General features: G+C 43.5%; 2 protein-coding genes across 2 annotated transcripts in view; one reads left to right on the top strand and one right to left on the bottom strand.

The window, feature by feature from the left end:
• Window positions 1-22,045, bottom strand: part of LOXHD1 (lipoxygenase homology PLAT domains 1) — a 349,538-nt gene that overhangs the window by 57,869 nt on the left and 269,624 nt on the right.
• The window catches only part of ARK2N (arkadia (RNF111) N-terminal like PKA signaling regulator 2N), a 46,027-nt gene continuing 29,044 nt past the window's right edge, over window positions 5,063-22,045 (top strand). For both annotated transcript variants that reach the window (XM_057405716.1, XM_057405717.1), the window contains exon 1: window positions 5,063-5,156. In XM_057405716.1, the coding sequence (XP_057261699.1) occupies window positions 5,103-5,156 (54 nt within the window). In that variant the 5' untranslated portion in view covers window positions 5,063-5,102. The remainder of the gene's footprint in view (window positions 5,157-22,045) is intronic.

Below are 22,045 nucleotides of genomic sequence, written 5' to 3'. Positions count from 1 at the left end.
AAGCACAAAAGATGTGCATGCTTTATCACCATATGCTCAAATCCTCCTCCAGGAAAAGATGGGTATCCAAATTCCACCTGAAAAGGAAAAAAAAAAGAGTTAAAATTATACACTAGACATGAAAACTGGTCAACCCTGAGTGTAAATTTATTTCTTTTACCACACAGTGACATAATGCTCTTACCAGGACAATGTGCAAAATAGTAACAGCTTTAGAGAAATTAAGATTCATCCACATACTAGCTAAGTGAGGGGTGTTTATTTAAAAGAAAACATTTAGATACTAAACCCAGAGTCATAAACCTTAAATGCTAGAAAAATGCAAAATACCTTAAGCAAATTTAAGGCTACTAAGCTGAAATATATATCTATTCACTCAAAATGCATTGAAACAAAAGATGGATGTAGTTCTGATTAGCCTTATCTAGTTGAAGATGTCCCTGCTCATTGCAGTGGGGTTGGACTAGATGGACTTTGAAGGTTCCTTCCAACCCAAACTTTTCTATGATTCTATGAGGATGGGATCTCTTTTTGGCTACATATTTTGGCTAGTACTATAGGAATATTGTTATTTGTTGCAAATATTTCATTGTGGTTGCTTTTCAATCTTCCTTTGACTGAAAGCATTCTATTTATTTTTTCATTCCTATAAATCCTTTAGTAGCCATAGAATATTAATATGGGACTTTGTAATTAAATACGATTTAAGAAAATAGTTTCAAGATTTATTTTAAAAGTAAGTTGCATTTTGTAACTTCTCCAGTAAAACAGTCCAAATACTCTTTCAATATTCATTTCTGTTTGGGTACTTACCAGCAAAAAATGTGACATGTTGAAGTGTAAGTGTACTTCAGATTTGGTTTAGTTCCATCTAGTACTGAATAAGTCTTACATGTCTAAGAAAGATTTTTCATTTCTGACCTATTCTTTGTGGTTTTAAACTACAGAGTCAGCAGTGAAATAACAGTAATCCTGGACCATGCACCCTTGCATGCTGCAGGAAATGCTTCATTGTGAGTTTCTGTTTGTTGTAAGTAACTTCAAAAGGCTTTAGAAATGGTTTTTATGTTCTCCTTCATTAAAATATCAGTATTAGGCTGGGAGGATTTCTGCTTCTCCAATTCAGAAATATTTCTTCTGAAAACAAAAAACACCATGAGTGTGTAAGCAGAGGCTTTACCAATAAGTTTAAAGGAAAACTTGCGGTTCCTTCTCTCTTTGCTGGGGACCACCTATGTGGGAGATACAGCGCTGCCTCCATCTGCCTTGAAGTCATTCAGCATTGCACCGTCCTTTCTGAGCCACCTAATCACCAGTAAAAAACCCCCAAACAACTCCAAAGCCACCACTTAATCTAATAAACGCTTCCTCTAGCTGCTTACTAAATACGCCTTTCATGCTCATTTAGCAGTGCAGCTGCTTGATTAGGCAATATTGGCTGCTGAAACCCAGCAGTAAGGAAAGTTTTATCTCTCTTCCTTCCCCAGGAGACACAAAGGCTGTGGCTTGGGGACGACGAACCCCTCAGTGTCCTTCCTCGTGGTCCCCCCTCTGGAGGAGCCTGGGTGATGGCTTGGCCAGGTTTCAGCAGCCCATTTATGATTTCAAATGCTTGGCAGCCCGCGGCCCATTGGAAAACAGGCATTGTTTAAATGTTACTGTGAAGGTGAAGTTTCTATATATTCCTTCTGCAGAGGATGCTCAGTAGTGTGCCTACAGATGTTGCTGTTAGATGCTCGGGATTGGGCTCATGAAAAGACATTCTCCCAGTCTGGAGCTGGAGGGAAACTTTCAGCCTGGGGCTGGGGAAGAGATGGGAGAGGGATGAAGGAACTCCACTCCCCCTGCCAACTGCTGCAGAGGGTAGCCAGCCTGGAAGCCCTTAGAGCCAAAGCGCTTTCTCAAAAAGCTTTTACTTTGACACCACAACATGGTTCTGGGTCACTCCTGCCTCTACTTTGAGTTAATTTCTTCCCATTGTCTTTGAGAAAGCTGTGGAGAGAGGTGGTGGCAAGTGGTGGTGGTGACCATCCCTTGGAAGCTCAGGCCTGAAGGAGCTTCTGCCACTTCCTTTCCCGGTGATCCTCCCTAGAGATATCCCACTGAGACTCCCCTTTCTCAGACAGAGAAGTTCTTATTGCTTCTTCAATGACGTAACTAACACTGAAATCATTTCACTCTTGGCAGATGTTGACAGAGAATGATATAGCAGAGCAAAAGCAGGCTACAAAAGGCACTGAGCTGTACTCCTGTATTGTTAGAGCCAGCACCACCACTGTCTTTTCTCCTCCCTTCCTAATCTTTCAATCCATCTCCCTGAAAATTCAGAATGAGTTCCATGGTGTTTCTCCTAATCTGGCATACAAACTCTCAGGCAATAAAGCTTTCACCACTTCCCTTAGGGAGACAACTTTCCAGCCTGTGATTCTCTGTTTAAAAGCTTTCCACCCTGATTTTCAGCTTAAACATGCCCTTTCTTAATTCCACCCCATTAAACTCATTAACGTATCACCAGTCTTCCTCCCACTTCATTCAAATATTTACAGATCACTAATGCCTTCCTGCTTTGTTTACTAATTTCACTGTACCTAGAATAGTCAGTATTTCTTTCCTTTTCCTTTCAAACACTTCCAGCCTTCTGGTTCCTTCAGTCGAGTCTCTTTGAGTTCTTTTCCATTTATCACTCTTGTTGCAAATGCAAGGCAGATGCTCACTGCCCTCGCCTGTATCGTTATGCTTTCCTGTATGCTGTCCAAAACTGCATTGCCTGTTCCCTGCTGGTATGTTCTAGCACCTGTGTGACAGCCTATTGTCCTCTGGGTGTCTTTCAGGAGCTGTGCCTCCAAAAACATAGATTTTGGGATGTTTTTCTTTCTCCCAGAAGTAGCCAGGCATGTTGTGAAGGCTGATTGATGGCTTTAACCTGCCAGAGGGGAGACTGAGGTGAGATTTTAGGCAGAAGAGGGTGGTGATGCACTCTGTGAGGGTGTGGTGCACTCTCACAGGGTGCCCAGAGAAGCTGTGGCTGCCCCATCCCTGGCAGTGTTCAAGGCCACATTGGACACAGGGGCTTTGAGCAACCTGCTCTGGGGAAGGTGTTCCTGCCCATGGCAGGGGGTTGGAACTGCATAAGCTTTAAGCTCCCTTCCAGCCCAAAGCAGGCTGTGGTTCCATGATTTTAGTTGGTGGCAGGGCATGGCTGGAGCCACACATGAAATCAGAGCAGACTCTCCCCACACGGAGAAGGTTTCATCTTTTCTTAAACATGGACTTCGTTAGCACCATGCTCATTCCCTCTTAAGCCAACACGACTGATCCTGGATGCAGCAATGAGGATGGTACTCCTGCAAAGGAAGTTTTTTTTTACATGTTTGGTGACAAATATATCTTGTAAACTACTGTTTGAAGACAGAATCCTGAATCCCTGGGTACGTAGCTCTACTTCTACCTGAATCTCTTAAGCTTAGTAATCCTTGCTGTGACAAATTCTTCTGAGGTAGTGTGTGATCTCTATTTCCAAGTCCATGTATGTGATTTGGGTGGTGGTGGGGTAGATGTGCAAATACCCCTTTCTATATTATCAACTCTATAATCGTGGGATCTGTCAGAAGTTCCTCTGCTCTACGATGCATGTTTAACACTTGAATTTCTCAGACTTTTCTAGGCCCTGGCCAGAATTTAAGGTCTATACTGCAATGATTCTACTACCTGAAAGGAGGTTGTGAGGTGGGGGTGGGTCTCCTCTCCCAAGTACCAAGTCATAGGACAAGAGGAAACGGCCTCAAGCTGTACCAGGGAAGGCTTAGATTGGAGATTAGGAACAATTTCTCTCCTGAAAGGGTTGTCAAGCACTGGAACAGGTTGCCCAGGGCAGTGGTGGAGTCACCATCCCTGGAAGCGTTTCACTGCCATATAGATGTGGCACTTAGTGACATGGTTTAGTGGTGGCCTTGGCACTGCTGGGTTAACAGTTGGACTGGATAATCTTAAAGGTCTTTTTGAACCTGAGCAATTCCATGGTTTAACAATTGCTGCCACATTTCCAATTGCAGAGCACTACCCACACCGTGCAGTTGTGTAGCGCACATACCTCGCAGCTGCAGAGCTAGATACTCTGATTAAGAAACACCATAAGGGTATTTAATGTGTGAGTTGTAACGCCACCGTAACTGCACACCATGCTTCCCACCCAGCCCCCAGGTCTCTGATCTCAGGGATCAGTGTCACAGGGGAACCATGTTGGCCCAGGGCTGAGAGGTATTTGTGGTGCTGGGCTCCGGCCCTTTCACATGCACCTCACCTAGCTGAGCCCTTCCCATCGCCTGGCCCCTGCACTGGGGAAGATGTTTCTTTCTTGTTCTTTCTTTGTTCCTTTCTGCTTCCTCATCTGCTCTTTTACTTGCGTGAGTCAGCACCAACCGCTGAGCTTGGTTTGCCCACACTGGGAAACTCAGAGCAGCTTCCAGTGCCTAGAGGGGCTACAAAAAGCCTGGAGAGGGGCTTTGGACAAGGGCCTGTAGGGACAGGACAAGGGGAATGGCTTTAACCTGCCAGAGGGGAAACTGAGATGAGCTCTTAGGCAGAAGCTCTTCCCTGTGAGGGTGCTGAGGCGCTGGCACAGGGTGCCCGGAGAAGCTGTGGCTGCCGCATCCCTGGCAGTGTTCAAGGCCAGGCTGGACACAGGGGCTTGGAGCAAGCTGCTCTAGTGGAAGGTGTCCCTACCCGGGGTATGGCGCTCGACTTGGGTGAGCTTTAAGGTCCCTTACAGAGCGTTCTATTACACCAGATAACACGGTGTGCCGTTAGCCGGTAGATTACCCACCCTTCCAACTCCTTCTTCAGCCGCCGCCGAGCCCCTCACAAAGCTCCGGCCCCTCACTGCTCTTCACCGGTGCCGCGCTCGGGGCGGTACCTCCGTGTTCCCCTCAGGGCGCCGGCGGTGGCGCTGTGGGCCGGCGGCCGCTCTGCGCGGCTCTCGGTGCTCCCGCTGTGGGAGGAAGTGACGCCGCACGCGGATCCGCGGCCTCGGTGACATTCTGTGAAGCAGTGGTGGGGGGGGGGCGACGGCGGCGCGGCTCAGACCTGGCTCGTTGTGGCCGTCCATGCCCGGCTGCTGCGGCTCGGTGGGGACGGCAGCGGGGCCCCGCGTCCTACAGGTGAGTGCAGCCGGCGCGGACAGGGCTGGTCCCCTGCGCGCTTCGGAGGGGTCGGGCTGGGCCGGGCCGGGCCCGGCCGCTGCCGTTATCCCCGCTGTTGCGCGGGCGGTTGGCTGCTACTGCTCTCCCTCCGTCCTCTGTCCAGCTCCGGTGCCGGCGGTGTTGGGAACTGGGAAGGCCGCGGTCCTGGCTGCGCCAAGCCAAGGGCTTCGGGAGCGCGGGGTGCCCGGTGGCTGGCTTCGGGCGCCGGTAAGCGGTGACCTCCATCTCGGGCCGTGCGGTGCCGGGGCGCGGGAGACCCGCCGAGCCGCCGCTTTGAAGCCACGCAGCGGTGAGAGCTGTGCCCCAGCTCCTGGGAGCAATTTCTGGGCACTGTGAACTCCCTCACTACAAGAGAGACGGTCCCCTCTGGGTTCTTTATTACAAGGGAGACACTGAGGTGCTGGAGGAGTCCGAAGAAGGGCAGCGAATCTGGTGAAGGGCCTAGCGCGTAATTGTGATGAGGAAGGGTTGAGGGACCTGGGAGTGTTTGGTCTGGAGAAGAGAAGGCTCAGTGGGGACCGTATTGGGGGGGAGGGGAACAGGCTGCGGTGGAGTCACTAGCCCCGGAAGCGTTCACACACCGTGTCGATGAAGCCCTCAGTGGCATAGGTTAGTGGTGGCCTTGGCAGTGCTGGGGAACGGTTGGACTTGATGAGCTTCAGGGTCTTTTGCAACCCAGCTGATTCTGTGATTAGAGGACTTGGGTGTTGCACTGTGGGATCATATATGGAGTAGTGTTAGCTGTTTGGAGAAAAACTGCTGAAAAGCGAGGCATGTAACTGCTCCAGTTTATGCTTCTCTAGTCTTTCTGCTTCTTTGTTTACCTTGGATGATGTGGGAATATATATTTCATGCGGAAAAAGAGTTCAAGTTGCTCCTTGCCTGTCGAGTCTGAGGTCCCCTTGAGCTACTGACGTCTAATGGGTTGCAGATGTGGCTTTGAGCCACACAGCTATCCAGAGAGAATATAAAATTTAACTGTGCTACTTGTTCTTTGTAAAACGGAAAAAGGCAGCCTGAGCAGACTTGTAAAATTTAAGCATTTCCCCAGTTCAGATACTATAACTTTCTTTGTATCCGGGTTATTTGGCAACTACTCAAAAGGCTGCTTTTTGAAAAACTTCCGGGTGGGTTTTTTTAGGTTTACATTGTGTAGTTGGTAGGGAGAGCTTACGTATTTGTAAAGCAGCATCTAGTTGTATTTATGTCTTTGTTTGTAAATAGTGGAACCAGGCTGCTTGTATTAACATTTGTAGCTGCTTTCATGAAGCTGTAACTGCAATAACTTAGTTAAACAAAGTCTTGGTTGTAATAGTCACACACTTTAAACCAGCACAAAGTACCTAGCAGCATTTAAAAGGCTGAAAAAAGGTGTGTGTAGAGATGATGCCAGATAAGTCAATCCTGTTTGATACTGGATGTTTGTTCTTTCATGGGCAAATGATTTTAACTTTTAACATGAATGAGTAGTGAATCTTTGAATCCTTGAGCATCTCTTTAAAAATGTAAAATTTCTCTTAAGCCCCCCTTCTCCCTAAGTTTTTATTTGGTTTTAAGTCTTGCCTGGTATTTGTCAAGCTCAAAACCAAATAATAGCTTATTTACAGTTTCAAGGCGAAATTTCAGGTACAGCTTGTAATAGTTCTGTCCTTAGAACATCAAACAAACGGTGAATGTAAAAAGCTTTTCTTAAAGTTGCTGAAGTCTATTCAGAAACTTGATGTTTGACCTTGAGGTGGAAACTGGGTATAGTGCTTTTTTGAGGTCTTCATCTTGTGGTTCTTCTGCCCTAGTTAACACCTGTAATTGCTGTTTCTGTGATAGAAGAGCTGAAAGTCAGGCACAACAGGGCAGATTCCCTTTGACCAGGAGGAGGGAAGCACTGCCTTTGCAGAGGGAACAGGTTTGTGATAGGCTCCAAGGGCAGCAGCTTGTCAGATGTTTGCTAAGTCCAAACATCTCTCCCCATATACAAGCACGATACAAAAGCAGTGAGATGAACTCAGTTGTCCAATGGCAATCTGTCTTAAGCATCATTTTCTGAGTCTTTCTCACGTCTAGTTATCTGGAGCAGTCTGGTGCTGGCAAAAGAAGCTCCAAAGGAGGTAGTTATGTGGCTATTAATGCTAATAAAATACTGCTTTCTGTGGTGGTTCTGGTACACCAGTAACACTGGTGTTTTGTCTAGGGGATTAAGAGGAGGAACAGTGCGGGTGATGGAAGGTAGTACGTGAGTCTGGGCAGCTGGTGTTATCCTCAAGTATGAGGATAACAGTTCTGACTCATTTTTAATAACACTTCAATTTTTAATTATAATGTGTAGACTATTTCTGTTTGCTCTTCAGCCTAATTGCTAGTTGGCATCGTGAAGAGGTGCAATGAGAAATTCCTGAGAAATCAGGAAGAGGAAAGGACTGTGGTCTTACACATTCACGCGTGCATTGCCTTACAGCTTGACCACCTGTGCGTGCACTTGATAAACACATGGGGGCTGCAGTGCACAAACAAGTTGGGAAATGAGTGGATACATTAAGCTGGGTGCTATGGAGGGAAGAAGGAAGGAACCCGAGGCCAACCACAAATCAGTTGAGAACAGTCGATGTGGAGTAGTCATACATGCTCTAGCTGGTAAGAGAGGTGAGAAGGATGTTTATGTACGTTTGACAAATGAGCAGATCACACTGACAATGACAGCGTGGACAAGGGGGGATTAGTGAGGTAAGGTTGGATGAACAAAGAGTAAATATGGAGAGCCATGAGGGGCTTTGAAGACTGAGTGTTAGGTAGATAAGTTGATGTAACTTGGCCAGAGCAACAAGAAGTAGTTGCTTTGATAGTCCTGATCCCACATCTGCATGCTGTATGTTTACCTTTAAAATGCTGGCTTCTTTGCCTTGCCTTGATCTTGTTCACCCCATTGCATGTCAGCTCCCTGTTCCACCAGGGATGTATGTGCCATCTATGACCCACATGTATATCAACATCTCATGTAAACATCTGTTAATGAGATGGGAGTCTCTGCGTACCATACTGCAAAAGTGTCTGCAGACTGAGCATGCACATCTGCCTCATTACCCTCTGACTGGAACATCACCACCAGTTAAAGCTTTGGAAACTTTTCAAATTACTAAACAGTTTCAAGCAACCTGGCTTTAATTTTCTGTAACATTTCAAAGTTAGCATATTGATGGGACTTTCTGACAGAATTAGGTCTATGGTCAATTGCAGCTTCTGTGCTTTTTATCTGCAGTTGACTAAGTAACTTAGAAAGCTGTAAACATTGACAGAAACTGAGCAGCAGATTTAATAACACATTTACTAGATCAGAGTGAAAGATTTAAATGCCACAGTTGCAAGTGTTTAACTCCTTAGAGCAAGTGCTCTAGAAAATAAGTACTAAAACTTGAAATTCTTTGCTAGCTTGAATGTTACTGGTAGAAATGGGGAACCAAAAATGAAGGAACAGGAGAGGGGGATGGGCATAGTGCTGGGAGAGAGCTCTGGGTTAAAGCTGTGTCGTACATAATGCGTGTCAAGATAACCTGAGGTTCACAAAGAAACCACTTTTGTTTTCATTTTCCAGTACATGAAGTTCAAGAGAGAACCGATGCTCGTGCCTTGAGTTTTAGCTCTGTAACTTGGAATCATCTGAACTGTTATGACACCAGAATCTGTGGCAGCAAATATTATTGCAGGGAACTTAGTACTGTTTTCGTGGTGATCTGTGTTGTCTTTCTGTCGCATCTTTGTTCCACGTCTTTAATGCATAATGCAGTCCTGAGCCTGTGACTTGAGGTCTGAAATGCAACATCTGCAAGTGTGCAATTCTGAGCAAGAAGAAAACTGGAGGAAAGAGACTGTAACTGAAAGTGTGCATACAGTGTAAATATTAGCCTCCGCAGTTGCTTTCTCATAACAGAGTACATCTCTGAGGTAGGCTGGAGTGACTGTCACTTCTTCAGTGTTACTGCTAGGGTTAAAATTTAAACTTTGTGGTTGCCGATTCCCACTTGTTAGTGTTCCTCTTCACATGTCTTATCAGTGTGAGTAGAGCCTGTACAGTATAGCAGTTTCTGTATGGATATTACTGACTTTATGCAGTTTGGGCACACCTTGGTTACTCGTTGAGGACTGAAAGTGAGATGCTGCTCAGTCACTGAGGTGTTGCCATTACACTGTTCCAGATGCATTACTGAATGCATAGGGAGGTCAAGTAACATGCCCATGGTCATGTGGTGAGTCAGCTTTAGGTTTGGAATAATCCAGCCTAATGTCCCTTCTTATTTAAGAAGGTGTTTAGAGTTTTGTATCAGTTTAACCACATAGTCTGTCTCTTGAATGCTCAGAAATTGATTAAAGTAGCAGAATAGCATACAGGCTTCTGCTGTATAGCGCCTTGTGATATTTAGTTTCCAGGAAGACAGTTTAAAAGCTGTTAGGAGGACTCAATCTGACAGCTTTTAAATCATAAGCAGAACAGGTGGGCACTTTTTAATTAAATGCAAGTATTTCAGACTTTTTCATGCTAACATTTTTGTTTCAGTATACGTGGATCATGGGTTTGACATTATAGTGAGATTTCTTCAGTGTCCTGCACAGTATTTTTCTGCCCTGATGCTTCAAAATTTCCTGTAAATGAGCAGGAAGAGCCAGACCGTGATCGAATGTGTTGTTCTTGTTACATTTCTGCTGTAATGTCTTATTTCATGGTGCTTGGTCTTATTTCAGAGAAGGCAGATTTCACTTGCATTCATCCAAAATGGTTAGAGACCAAGTGACTCATGGTAGCGGAACTGGGAATAACTAAAAGCCAGACTTTGTAATGCCAGTTGTCTGTGTGATGATGCAGTTACTGCCATTTCAGTAATTTGTTTTTCCCTGGGACTATTACAGTTCCATGATACCAGTTTGAGGTTGGCACTTTATGCTCCAGTAGTATTGTCAGACTTTCTGAAGTAAAAAGAAGCAGTTTAACCTGGTAGCCCAGTACAGTTAAGATAGTGCTGTTCTCTTGTATTGTAGCTTTCTCCCCAGCTGGTAATCTCCTGACTCCTCAGCTCTGTCTCCCAGTTCTAGGTCTCTGGGAATGCTAACTCTTGCTAGGGAGTTCCAAGTGTTCTAGGAAAGGAAAAGTTTTAGGGAAAAAGGTTGGTGAGGAGCAGGTCAGAAAGATCTCTATTAATTCCATGTGTTTGTGGTTAGAAATGCAGTGTAAGATAAGGGGGATTTAGAGGCTGTCTCCTAATAAAGTAAGTAGAATGAAATGCTCATAGCCTGAGGCCTCATCGTGCTTATTACAGTGTCTTGTAAGTGAAGTTGTCACTGTGAGACAAGAATGGGCTTGTGGTAGCAGTAACCATGAGCTGACTTAGTGATAAGTACAGTCTGAGTTGTCAATAGCTATGGCTACTTCTGAGCTGCCTTTTGATCAGTACTACTCAGAACCTGTGGGGGGCTATTATAAAAAAAACCCAAGCATATTTGTTTGTGTGTTGTTTTTAGAAAGCCTTTAAAGTGAAGTTTGATTTTCAATGATTCAAGCTACTGTTACTAAGAAGTCATCTTAAAGGCAGTTCACAGACTTTGGATCTGCTCATTGTGTATGAAGAAAATCCAGACACTGTTAAATACCATAAAACTAAGCTAGGGAAATTTAATGAGTATCTTGACAGAGATTGAAGACCTATAAAGTTATAGACCTCACCTCAGTGTGATGTTGGTTTGATTGCAGACAATAAATTTCTCTTTTTTTGTCCTAAAAGATCAAAATGATTTTTCTACTTTTTAACACCTGTAGTGAATTTCACTCTTTGTATGGAACTCATCAAGTTACAGTAGTAATAAGACTGTGTGGAATGAACAGAATGGGGTTGGATTAATACTCTAGACTTCATAGTTTTCTTTCTATCTTACCCCTTTATTTAAGGGTAAGAAAGTTTTTTTTAGTTTATGTTTTGTTTTGTTTGTTTTTTTCTAAAAAAAAAAATTGTCAATACCTGCATGGTACTAATGAAAACTGCCTTTTAATTTTCTTTTAGATCTTTTTATAGCTGGCAACTTGGTGTCCTCTTACATGGTATTGTTTAATTTCTGTAGGTAAATATATGCAAAGTCTTCTTTATCTTCTGGGAGAGAAATGTCTGTTTCCTGGTCTGTCTGTTTCTCTCTTGAAGTAGAGGTCAAATTTCTGCACCTCTGCCAACTGGGAGTAAGTACTGTAGGAAGTATCTGATATTAAAACCCATGTTAGAGGCATTATTCATAACACATGTAACTGGCTTTTGACCCAGTCTGTTCTGTTTTCTGAAATACCCAAGGCGGTTTTGTTCTTTTGTAGAGTCAACCTGTACTTACTTTGTACTAGTTTTTCATTTGCTGTTTGTCAAAAGCTTATTCTCAATTAACCCTCTCCTGCACTGTTGCTTTTTGATGTTCTTCCATAACAGACCATGTCACAGTTCCTCTGCCAGTCTATGGCTGCAGTGTTCTACAAGAATTTAACTATTTTTGTTGCATTAGTTTCTTAGGAAAGCTCAGCTAAAGAGGAGAGTGTTAGGATTTGTGAAGGTAGAGACTCAAAAATTAGCTGTCTTGAGTTAGCTGTGCTCTTCAGTACAGTTCAGTGGCAGGGGTGAGCTTTCTTCATGCAGTCATAGACTCCCAGAATAGTTTGGGTTGGAAGGAACCTTAAAGCTCATCCAGTTCCAACCCCCTGCCACAGGCAGGGATGCCTTCCACTAGAGCAGCTTGCTCCAAGCCCTGTCCAACCTGACCTTGAACACTGCCAGGGATAGGGCAGTCACAGCTTCTCTGGGCACCCTGTGCCAACGCCTCACCTCTCTCACAGGGAAGAACTTCTGCCTAAGAGCTCATCTGAGTCTCCCCTCTGTCAGTTTAAATCCATTCCCCCTTGTCCTGTCTCTACAGGCCCTTGTCCAAAGCCCCTCTCCAGGTTTCTTGTAGCCCCTTTAGGCACTGGAGCTGCTCTAAGGTCTCCCCTTAAGGAGCCCTCTCTTCTCCAGGCTGAACTAGCCCAGCTCTCTCAGCCTGGCTCCAGAGCAGACCTGCTCCAGCCCTCACAGCATCTCTGTGGCCTCCTCTGGACTTGTTGCAGCAGCTCCACATCCCTCTTGTGCTGCTGCCCCAGAGCTGGATCAGGACTGCAGGGGGGTTCTTCCCAGAGTGCAGAGAGGCAGAGGATCCCCTCCCTCGACCTGCTGCTCACAGTGCTGGACACAGGGTGTTTCTGGGCTGCCAGTGCACATGACTGTGTCATGGGGAGCTCTTGTCAAACAACTCCAAGTCCTCCTTAGAGCTGCTCTTGGTGAGAAGGTGGAAGGTAGTTTCCAGTGGAGCTGTACCTGTTGACTACTGATTCCTCGTTAGGTCATGACAAACCAGTGTGATGAGTGCTTTCTTCAGGAGCGCTTAGGACATGCAAAGACTGGTATCCATTGCTGGCAATCCAATGGATGCTGAAATCAATTGGCACATCTTACTATGGGTCAAAAAAAGGATCAAGGATTTCGTGTTAAGAACAGTCCAATAGCAGCTTGTATCTTACTGCTACTAAATCTTCCATAATTTCAATGCAGTGTGACTTTGCCTGTAGTGTATTGGTACCAGTTATTTTTCAGTAATATCCTTACTGAAAATTCATGTTGCAATATTTATACTATATTTTCATATACATAGTTATATATTCTTATACTGCTAGCTTACTAATTAAAGGAAAAACAGAAAAAAGAATAATATTAGTGGCTTGTGGACGAGAAAATAACTTAAGGTTAGGGTTTGGTTGGCTTTGCAGCCTTTGAGCATGTCACCTTAACTCTCTTCCTCAGTGGCCACATGATAAAATGTGTATGTTACTGCCCTACACTAGAAAGATACAGGCTTAAAGCAAAGTACTGGTGTTGAATTAAAGTATTTGAAGCTTTAAATTACATGTGGGGTTTGTTCATTTCCTGAGGCAAAGATGTGAAAAAAGGTCTGATCATAAAATACTTAGAAACTGTAGAGTCACTTAGTATCTCTTAACTCATCTTTGTTAAATGGCTGTCATAAATCCATACCACTTGTAGTTCAGTGACAAGAGTTCTTAGATAGCTGTAAGAGATGGGGAGTTGCTATGTGAGGTACAGAAGTGCCACAAGGCAGCCCGGGTGGTTGAAGCATTGTTAGGGAGGGTGCACTGTTACTGGGAAGGAACCTTACACAGACCTTGACAAAACAGCTCTTATCTGCTGAGAGCATCTCTCCTGATGTCGAGGACTGCGCAATTCTGGAGTGCTGCTTTTCTCTCCCTTGTTCATGGCCTCTTGCTGTTGTCTGTTGTGTAAGATGCTCTCCTTACTGTCCTTCTGGACCCTGACTGATCTTATTCAGCTGCCAACCCAATGATAAGGTGCACAGCTTTTCTCTGGGAAATTTAATTACAAAAGGACTTGATGGGTGCAAACTGGCCCAGCAGGTAGGCACTTCTACCTCTGCACATTTGCAATCGACTGCAGGATGGCCTTACGGCCTCCTGGAATGCTGCCTGTGTGTCTCATGGCACTCATTCCTCCTTCAAAACTACCAAGTAACAGCAAGAACAAGGTACGTTTGTGTCTGTCTTTGATTTTTGTGGGAGACAGCACAAGCCCTTCTTCAATGAATACTGCAGTACTGTATCAAAGTTACACTGCAGTTGTCCTGATCTGTCAGTTGGAGCTATTGGCAATTAAATTAGTAAATTAGCAAAATTTAATTGCTTTTGGGGTAATTCAGATAAATGTTCTTAATAGAATGAAAACCTGTGCTCTGAAAATCAGGATTAATTTGTTACTATTATGCTCAAGCAATTTAAAATGTGGCTTTTCTGTGAGCATTACTTTATTGACTGTGGTAGAAAAATAGACAACATTTCTTGAGAAAAGGTCTATTTAGATAGAATGGCACAGAATTTATTTCTTCTGAGTAATGGAAATGGGAAGGTAAAGTGAGAAAATGTTAACATCTTAGAGAAAACTGGTATATCCATATGATTGTGGTACATCCATATGATTGTCCTCAGTAAGGTGATCTTGTGCAAGCTAATCTATGGTAGAGAGAAAAAGAAATGGAGCATGGCTATCCTATCATTGATTTCTGCCACCAGTTTTGTTGAAAGAATAATGAAAAATCTGAAAGTCACTTAAATTTTTAGGAACAGAGAGTGATAAAAATATGCCTTCTCAAGTTTTTAGAGTAAAGAGCATTGTAGACTTTACATCACTGCAGACTTGGGGAAAAATGCTTTGACTGTGAGAAACAAATGAGAGTTTTAGAAGGAGCCTGTGTGCCTTTATCTGTATGATAATAAATTTATTTTTATGACGACTGTGGTGTTTTCCTTCTTTTTGTGTGTGTGATTCCAGTGCAGCTGGTGAATGCTTCTAGAAGCCTGTGTGCAGGCTTGTCATATAACCCATAGCTGGTAGTTACCTTCCATTTGAAAGAGACAGAATATGTGCATTAAGCATTATGAAGCAAAAACCTGTATTTAAATGTTAAGTCTTTGTATATTATTTACAGTGAAAAATGTTGCTTTTCACCCTTGCAAAGGATGTTCTGCAAACCTTTGTCTGAACACATACATTTGTAATTTGTATATGCACCCTGTTGAGCAGGAGCAGCCTATTTATATCCTTCATTTGTTTATGCAAAACCAGTTGAAACACAGCATTAGTTTGATCCTTTCTTCTTTTGTTTCGCCCTGCAATGCTCATACCGTGTGGCTTCTATTCTTTGGGATTGCTACCAGGCCTGATTTATGAATCATCTGATAAAGAGCCAGCTCCACTCCTAGAAATGTGCCTTAGGTAGAATTGTATGCCAGTGAGTCAGCTTTAGGGCAGCATTTTCAAAGAACACTATATAAATTACACAGTATCCGCGTGGGGGAGGCTTAATATTGTGAAAAATCTGCTCTGGAGCATCGTGTGCATGCATCCACACAGAGCTGAGTCAGCTGTCTTTGGTCTGAATCGAGTGCTGGTCACACTCGTTACTGTTTTACGTGCATGGTTATGTGTGATGCTTTTAAGAAAATAGAAAAGAATGTGTAGTATCTTGGGAAGGAAATGAATGAGTCCAGAAGGCGTTGCTATGTCTGTGTTTGTCTGGATACAGATTAGTCTTTTATGATAAAGATCTAATTATTTGGATTGATGAGTTTCTTGTTACTTAGGCATTGTGTGGTTGGGCATATGTGTTATTCGTATTAGAATGTCTCTGGTGAGTTTGCTGAATTAAGCGTGTTGGCTTTTAATGGAAAGGAAGGCAGTTGTAGTGGGGACAAAGCATGATCAACATGCAGATTGACCTATAAAGGTTTTCAGTGGTGTTGGAAGTGGAGACACTCATTCACATCACATCTTCCCAGCTATGTGTCTGTCAGAAGAGGACATAATTTCTAAAAGGACAGCCTTCCAGTACTTGAAGTGGGCCTACAAAGATGCTGGAGAGGGACTCTTCATCAGGGACTGTAGGACTGATAGGACAAGGGGTGATGGGTTCAAATTTCATCAGAGGAAGGTCAGGTTGGATATAAGGAAGTTCTTTACTGTGAGGCTGGTGAGGCGCTGGCACAGGGCGCCGAGGGAAGCTGTGTCTGCCCCATCCCTGGCAGTGTGCAAGGCCAGGCTGGACAAGGCTTGGAGCAGCCTGCTCTAGGGGAAGGTGTTCCTGCCCATGGCAGGGGGTTGGAACTGAATGATATTAAGACCCTTTCCATCCCAAACCATTCTGTGATTCTGTGATAACTTAGGTCTTTGCCAAAGGTTTCTCCTGTATTACGAAGTAGACTTGCGCGTTACGGCCAACTCTTCGGTACACAGGTCATGTGCTGCTTCAGTCCTTTCCCAGCCCACCATCCTTAGACACATAGTCTGCCATATGCATGATTCAGAGTTCTTGATAAGCTTGTCTGAATGTATTTTTTTAAAAAATTGGCTGTTTTACATAATTTTATTAGCCTCAGTTTTATACATTTTTCATTACCTCTCACCTCTTGATTTATTTCATCATCAATTATGTTTGGTATATGTGTGATAATGTAATCACTGGGGATTGTTTATGTAAATGTGAGCCACTCTAGTCTTAATTACATATAAATACAAAAACACATTTAGATTTAGATGAAAATACTGACTCTGTGACACTGGAGCTGTAAAGTGCTGTAGATGCTCTGGAAGGAACTTTGTAGCTAACTGCATTCTGAACAAGTAACTCCTTAACGAGTAATTCTGATGCAGCACTGCAGTTTTAACTTCTAGTTAAACTAGAAGTTTTAACTAGAAGTTAAACTAGTTTTAACTTTTAGTCACAAAACCTGAAAGCATATTTTATGTTATTTTCTGCAAAATTGTAGCTACAGTTTCTCATTCTTAAAAATTACAGGTACGAGCTAATGGTGTGAGGAGGTAGGTTGCTCTAACTTCAAACTGTTTTCTTTCAGTGTTAACTAAAATGGCATTAAATGACAAATGTGCTGCTCGGTTGTTTTTTTTTTTTGTTTTTTTGTTTTTTTGTTGTTGTTGTTTTTTGTGTGGGTTTTTTTTTTTTCATTTAAACAATTGCTAGAACTGGCATAGGAGGGTGATAAGGTTCTAAGCAGGGGAAAGAATTGGACTCTGAATAAGAGGAAATATGTCAGTAACAAACTAAAGTGACTTCTAACAGCAAGCTGCTATGAAAAGCTCAGTACTACCAATGTGAGAATCTGTCATATCCAGAGTTGCTGAGAAAAAGAGCTGGTTTGCTTCATATAAGCTAAGCATTCTTTATCAGTCCGGTAACACCTAAAATGACAGTGTACAGTTAAGGTTAGGGTGACAGAGTGTTAATAACAAGTATTTCAGGCCTTATCATTTGTTTGGGTGAAACTCATTTCCTTCTGACATTGCAGGGTGTACAATTATAAAGAGCATTAACTGACAGCAAACCAAACCAAAGTATGAAGGATGTATCAGTGCCACTTACTGATTGATAAAGGGCATGCATGCCATCTTCCATAAAACTCTTTGTGCAGTAATATATATTACTTAATAACATACATTACATGATAGTTGTTCTTTTGGAAGATGCTAACACCGCTGTTTGAATTTAGCTTTTTTTTTATTATTATTATTTTAATAATTTAATTTTTAATAATTTTTTGTCTTCAAACATCTCTACTCAAATAGTACTGTGAAAGAAACACCCAGTACCCTCTCCTGTGTCTAGTTAGAACCTGTGAGCTCAAGGTGTGAGTTTTTAACCAGATTTGTTTTTTCTAACAGGATGGTTTGTGCTTGTACTCCCTTCACTCCTTTCTGCCAGAAAATTTATCCTATTTTCTGGTTTTGTTTTCTGCTGGCTTAGTGAAGTGAATCTGTTCACAAGAGGATGAGCCAGTTCTGGTGCAAATGAGGGAAATATGACTACAGTCAGGATTGGGTGGTAAAACAGCAGGGGGTAAAACTCATTCCAGTTATGGGCAGCATACTGTTAGGCTGGCTGGGCTGCTCTGCTGATCTGACCTTCAAAATCCTTCTGGATTGTTTCACTGAAGTTCAGGCTTCATAGTGTACTAATCGTTTGCCTATACAAATGGGTCCATGATGTGAAAATACTTCCCAGGTAATGGAACACATAGATATTTAATGGTTTAACCATACTGGTGTGTTCTATGTGCAGCTGGAAAATAAAATAATTTCTACTGGGAATTCTAGCACAGAAGTTTTTACAGAATTGCCTTTTAAAATCACCAGCGCAGTATCTGTGCATCAGAAAAAGGAAAATGACATTTCTGAGGAATGTCTCGTTAAGTATCCCATCTGTGTCTGTAAGCATCACAATTTATTTTTCAGTGCTGCATTCTCATTTAAGTAAAAGAACCTGATCTTTCTGTAGCATCACCTTGAGATTACCTTTTCTAGTGATGTCACTAGAAAAGTGAGTGGCAAGAGAGGAATGGGAGTTTTTCAATATAATCTCTTCCTCTTTCTGATCTGTAAATTTTCCAAATAGAACTAAAGAAATACATTTTCTTTCTTTGAGACAAGGCTTTCCTTGGCATACACATTTTCCCCTGAACTATCCTGTGTTCTTCCCTGCAGCAAAGTCTGTTTGAGTCATAATAGAATTTTTTCCACTGAGATAAATAAAAAGTCCTTTTTTACATCCATCTTAACACTTGAATTGTAGACATTTAAGTAGCCAGTTTGAGGGACCTGGAGAGCACGAATGTCATCAAAGCAAGTATTTTTTCCAGATGCACAAAAACACATGTCAGTGTTGACTGGATAAACTTTTGTGAAGTTACTAGTCCCTGTGCTGCCTTCTCACTGAAAATGTAATTCACTGATCGTTGTGTGAGGGATCAAACCACTGTGGTTTGTATACTTAAATCACAGGATCACAGCCTGGTTTGGGTTGGAAGGGACCTTAAAGCTGATCCAGTTCCAACCTCCTGCCACAGACAGGGACACCTTCCACTTGGCAATTAAGTAGAGATCCTATTTATAATAAAGAAATCATAGAATCATAGAATAGTTAGGGTTGGAAAGGACCTTAAGATCATCTAGTTCCAGCCCCCCTGCCATGGGCAGGGACACCTCACACTAAACCATGCCACCCAAGTCTGTCCTACCTGGTCTTGAACACTGCCACGGATGGAGCATTCACAACTTCGTTGCACAAACCATTCCAGTGTCTCACCACCCTTACAGTAAAGAACTTCTTCCTTATATCCAATCTAAACTTCCCCTATTTAAGTTTTAACCCGTTACACCTTGTCTTGTCACTACAGTCCCTAATGAAGAGTGCCTCCCAAGCATCCCTATAGGCCCCCTTCAGATACTGGAAGACTGCTCTGAGGTCTCCACGCAGGCTTCTCTTCTCCAGGCTGAACAGCCCCAACTTTCTCAGCCTGTCTTCATACAGGAGGTGCTCCAGTCCCCCGATCATCCTCGTGGCCCTTCTCCTGACTTGTTCTAACAGTTCCATGTCCTTTTTATGTTGAGGACACCAGAACTGTACACAGTATTCCAAGTGAGATCTCATGAGAGTAGAGGGGCAGGATCACCTCCTTTGACCTGCTGGTCACGCTCCTTTTGATGCAGCCCAGAATATGGTTGGCTTTCTGGGCTGACAAGAGCACACTGCCGGCTCATGTTCATTTTCTCATCGACCAACATTCCCAAGTCCTTCTCTGCATGGCTGCTCTGAATCTGTTTTCTGCCCAACCTGTAGCTGTGCCTGGGATTGCTCCGACCCAGGTGTAGGACCTCGTGCTTGGCATGGTTAAACTTCATAAGGTTGGCATCAGCCCACCTCACAAGCGTGTCGTGGTCCCTCTGGATGACACTCCATCCTTCCAGCATATCAACCAAACCACACAGCTTGGTGTCATCGGCAAACTTGCTGAGGGCGCACTCAATCCCACTGTCCATGTCACAAACAAAGATGTTGAACAAGACTGGTCCCAACACTGATCCCTGAGGGACAGCACTCATTACTGGTCTCTAGCCGGACACTGAGCCATTGGCCACAACACTTTGTGTGTGGCCAACCAGCCAGTTCTTTATCCACCAAGTGGTCCACCTGTCAAATTGATGTCTCTCCAATTTAGAGACAAGGATGTGGTGTGGGGCAGTGTCGAACGCTTTGCACAAGTCCAGGTAGATGACATCAAATGCTCTACCCCTGTCCATCAGTTCCGTAGCCCCATCATAGAAGGCCACCAAATTGGTCAGGCGGGATTTGCCCTTAGGAAGCCATGCTGGCTGTCACCAAGCACTTTGTTGTTTTTCATGTGCCTTAGCATGCCTTCCAGGAAAATGTGCTCCAAGATTTTGCCAGGCACAGAGGTGAGACTGACTGGTCTGTAGTTCCCCGGGTCATCCATTTTCCCCTTCTTGAAAATGGGGGCTATATTACCCTTTTTCCAGTTGTTGGGAACTTCCCCTGACTGCCACGATTTTCAAACAGGATGGACAGTGGATTAGCAAAATCATTTGCCAGCTCCTTCAGGACCCATGGATGGATTTCATCAGGTGCCATGGACTTGTGTACATTCAGGTTTTTAAGATGGTCTCAAAACATATCCTTTCCTAAAGTGGGCCCAGGGTCTTCATTCTCATAGTCCCTGTGTCTACCGTCCAAGACTTGGGTGGTGCAGTCAGAGCCTTTGCCAGTGAAGACCAAGGCAAAGAAGTCATTCAGAACCTCAGCCTTCTCCAAATCCTGTGTAGCCAGTTCTCCCGATAGCTTCCGGAGGGGGCCTGCGTTGTCCCTAGTCTGTTTATTATTCACTATGTACCTATAGAATCCCTTCCTGTTATCCTTAAGTTCCCTAGCCAAGTTTAATTCTAACTGGGCCTTAGTTTTCCTAAGTTGGTCCCTAGCTTCCCGGACAACATCCCTGTACTCTTCCCAGGCCGACTGTCTTTGCTTCCACCTTTTATAAGCCTCTTTTTCAATTGAATTTTCCTCAGCAGCTCCTTATCCATCCAAGGAGGTCTCCTGGCCCTCCTGCTGCACTTCCTTCTAGTTGGCATGCAACGCTCCTGTGACCATGTAGCATGTGATCCTTGAGTATCAACCAAGAGTCTTGGGCCCCCCTGCCCTCTAGGGCTGTATCCCATGGAACCTTCCTAAGCAGGTTCCTGAGGAGGCTAAAGTCTTAAAGTCCAGGGCAGTGAGCTTGCTGCATGCTCTTCTCACTGTCCAGAGGATCTCAAATTTGACCATCTCATGACCGCTACAGCCAAGGCTGCCCTGGATCATCACATTTCCAGCGAGCCCTTCTCTGTTGGTGAGCACAAAGTCAAGCATGGCACCTCTCCTTGTCGGCTCCTCTATTACTTGCAGAGGGAAGTTGTTTTCCACATAATCGAGGAACCTCCTGGATTGCTTGTTCCAGGCCATACTGTCATTCCAACAGATATCAGGGTCATTGAAGTCCGCCATGAGAGCAGGGGCCTGTGAGCGTGAGGCTGTTCCTATCTGTCTATAGAGTGCTTTATCCACAAATGTCCTGAAGTTGTTGTAATTAGGCTGTTACCAAGGTGGCAGCACATAGATGAAAATATTTTTCTCTGGCTGGTAGGCCAGGGAGATGGAAAGACAAGTACAGGTGTCCTTATAGTCCCTTTGGGAGCTGTGAGGTAGATTATATTCCCAGGTGGGACGTTTGTGAAGAAAGAATGTCTAGTGCACTTTGGCTGTCCTTCAGTTATGTGTCAAGCTCTGTTCTTTGTGTTCCTTAGGCTAAAAGGATGATTAGTGCAGAAGCTATTCTGTAGTTATTAGCATGAATATTTAAGTACATTTCTTTTGGCTAGGCTAATATCTCCTGGTATGTGTTTGAGCAACCAATTTTTTCCTTGCATGTACATTTCAAAACTCGTATTTCTTTCCAAAGTGCAAGGCCAGAGCAGAACTGCGAGTCTCACGAGCAGGTACAATACATACCCTGCTGTGTATAACTCTTGGCCCTTCATTCAATCATCAAATCTGTGTTTTACTTATCTGTATAATAGGAAAATGGTTTGATAATGTACGTTTGTGGATGAAAAATATGTAGAAATGCTGATTTTATTGCAGTATTTTCAGTTATTTCTTAGAATGTGTATTCATATTTGAGTTTGTTCCCTGCTGTGCTGTGGCCTTGGAAATAAACCAGTTATTGTGTGATATTTATTTCCTAGATTAAATTACCTTATCCCAAAATTCTTTTAAGATGCTTTCAAGAGTTATACTCACTGCAAGTATGAGCAAATATCTTTCTTTAAATGTTTCTGTATTTTATAGTATGTGTTTTATCCTTTTTTTTTTTT

This window comes from Pezoporus wallicus, unplaced genomic scaffold (genome assembly GCF_028554395.1).
Source record: "Pezoporus wallicus isolate ANWC-B61680 ecotype Strahan unplaced genomic scaffold, APGP_CSIRO_Pwel_v1 scaffold_13428, whole genome shotgun sequence".
Taxonomy (NCBI): domain Eukaryota; kingdom Metazoa; phylum Chordata; class Aves; order Psittaciformes; family Psittacidae; genus Pezoporus; species Pezoporus wallicus.
Note: the sequence above shows the minus strand (reverse complement) of the source record. Positions and strands in the feature narration are given on the sequence as shown.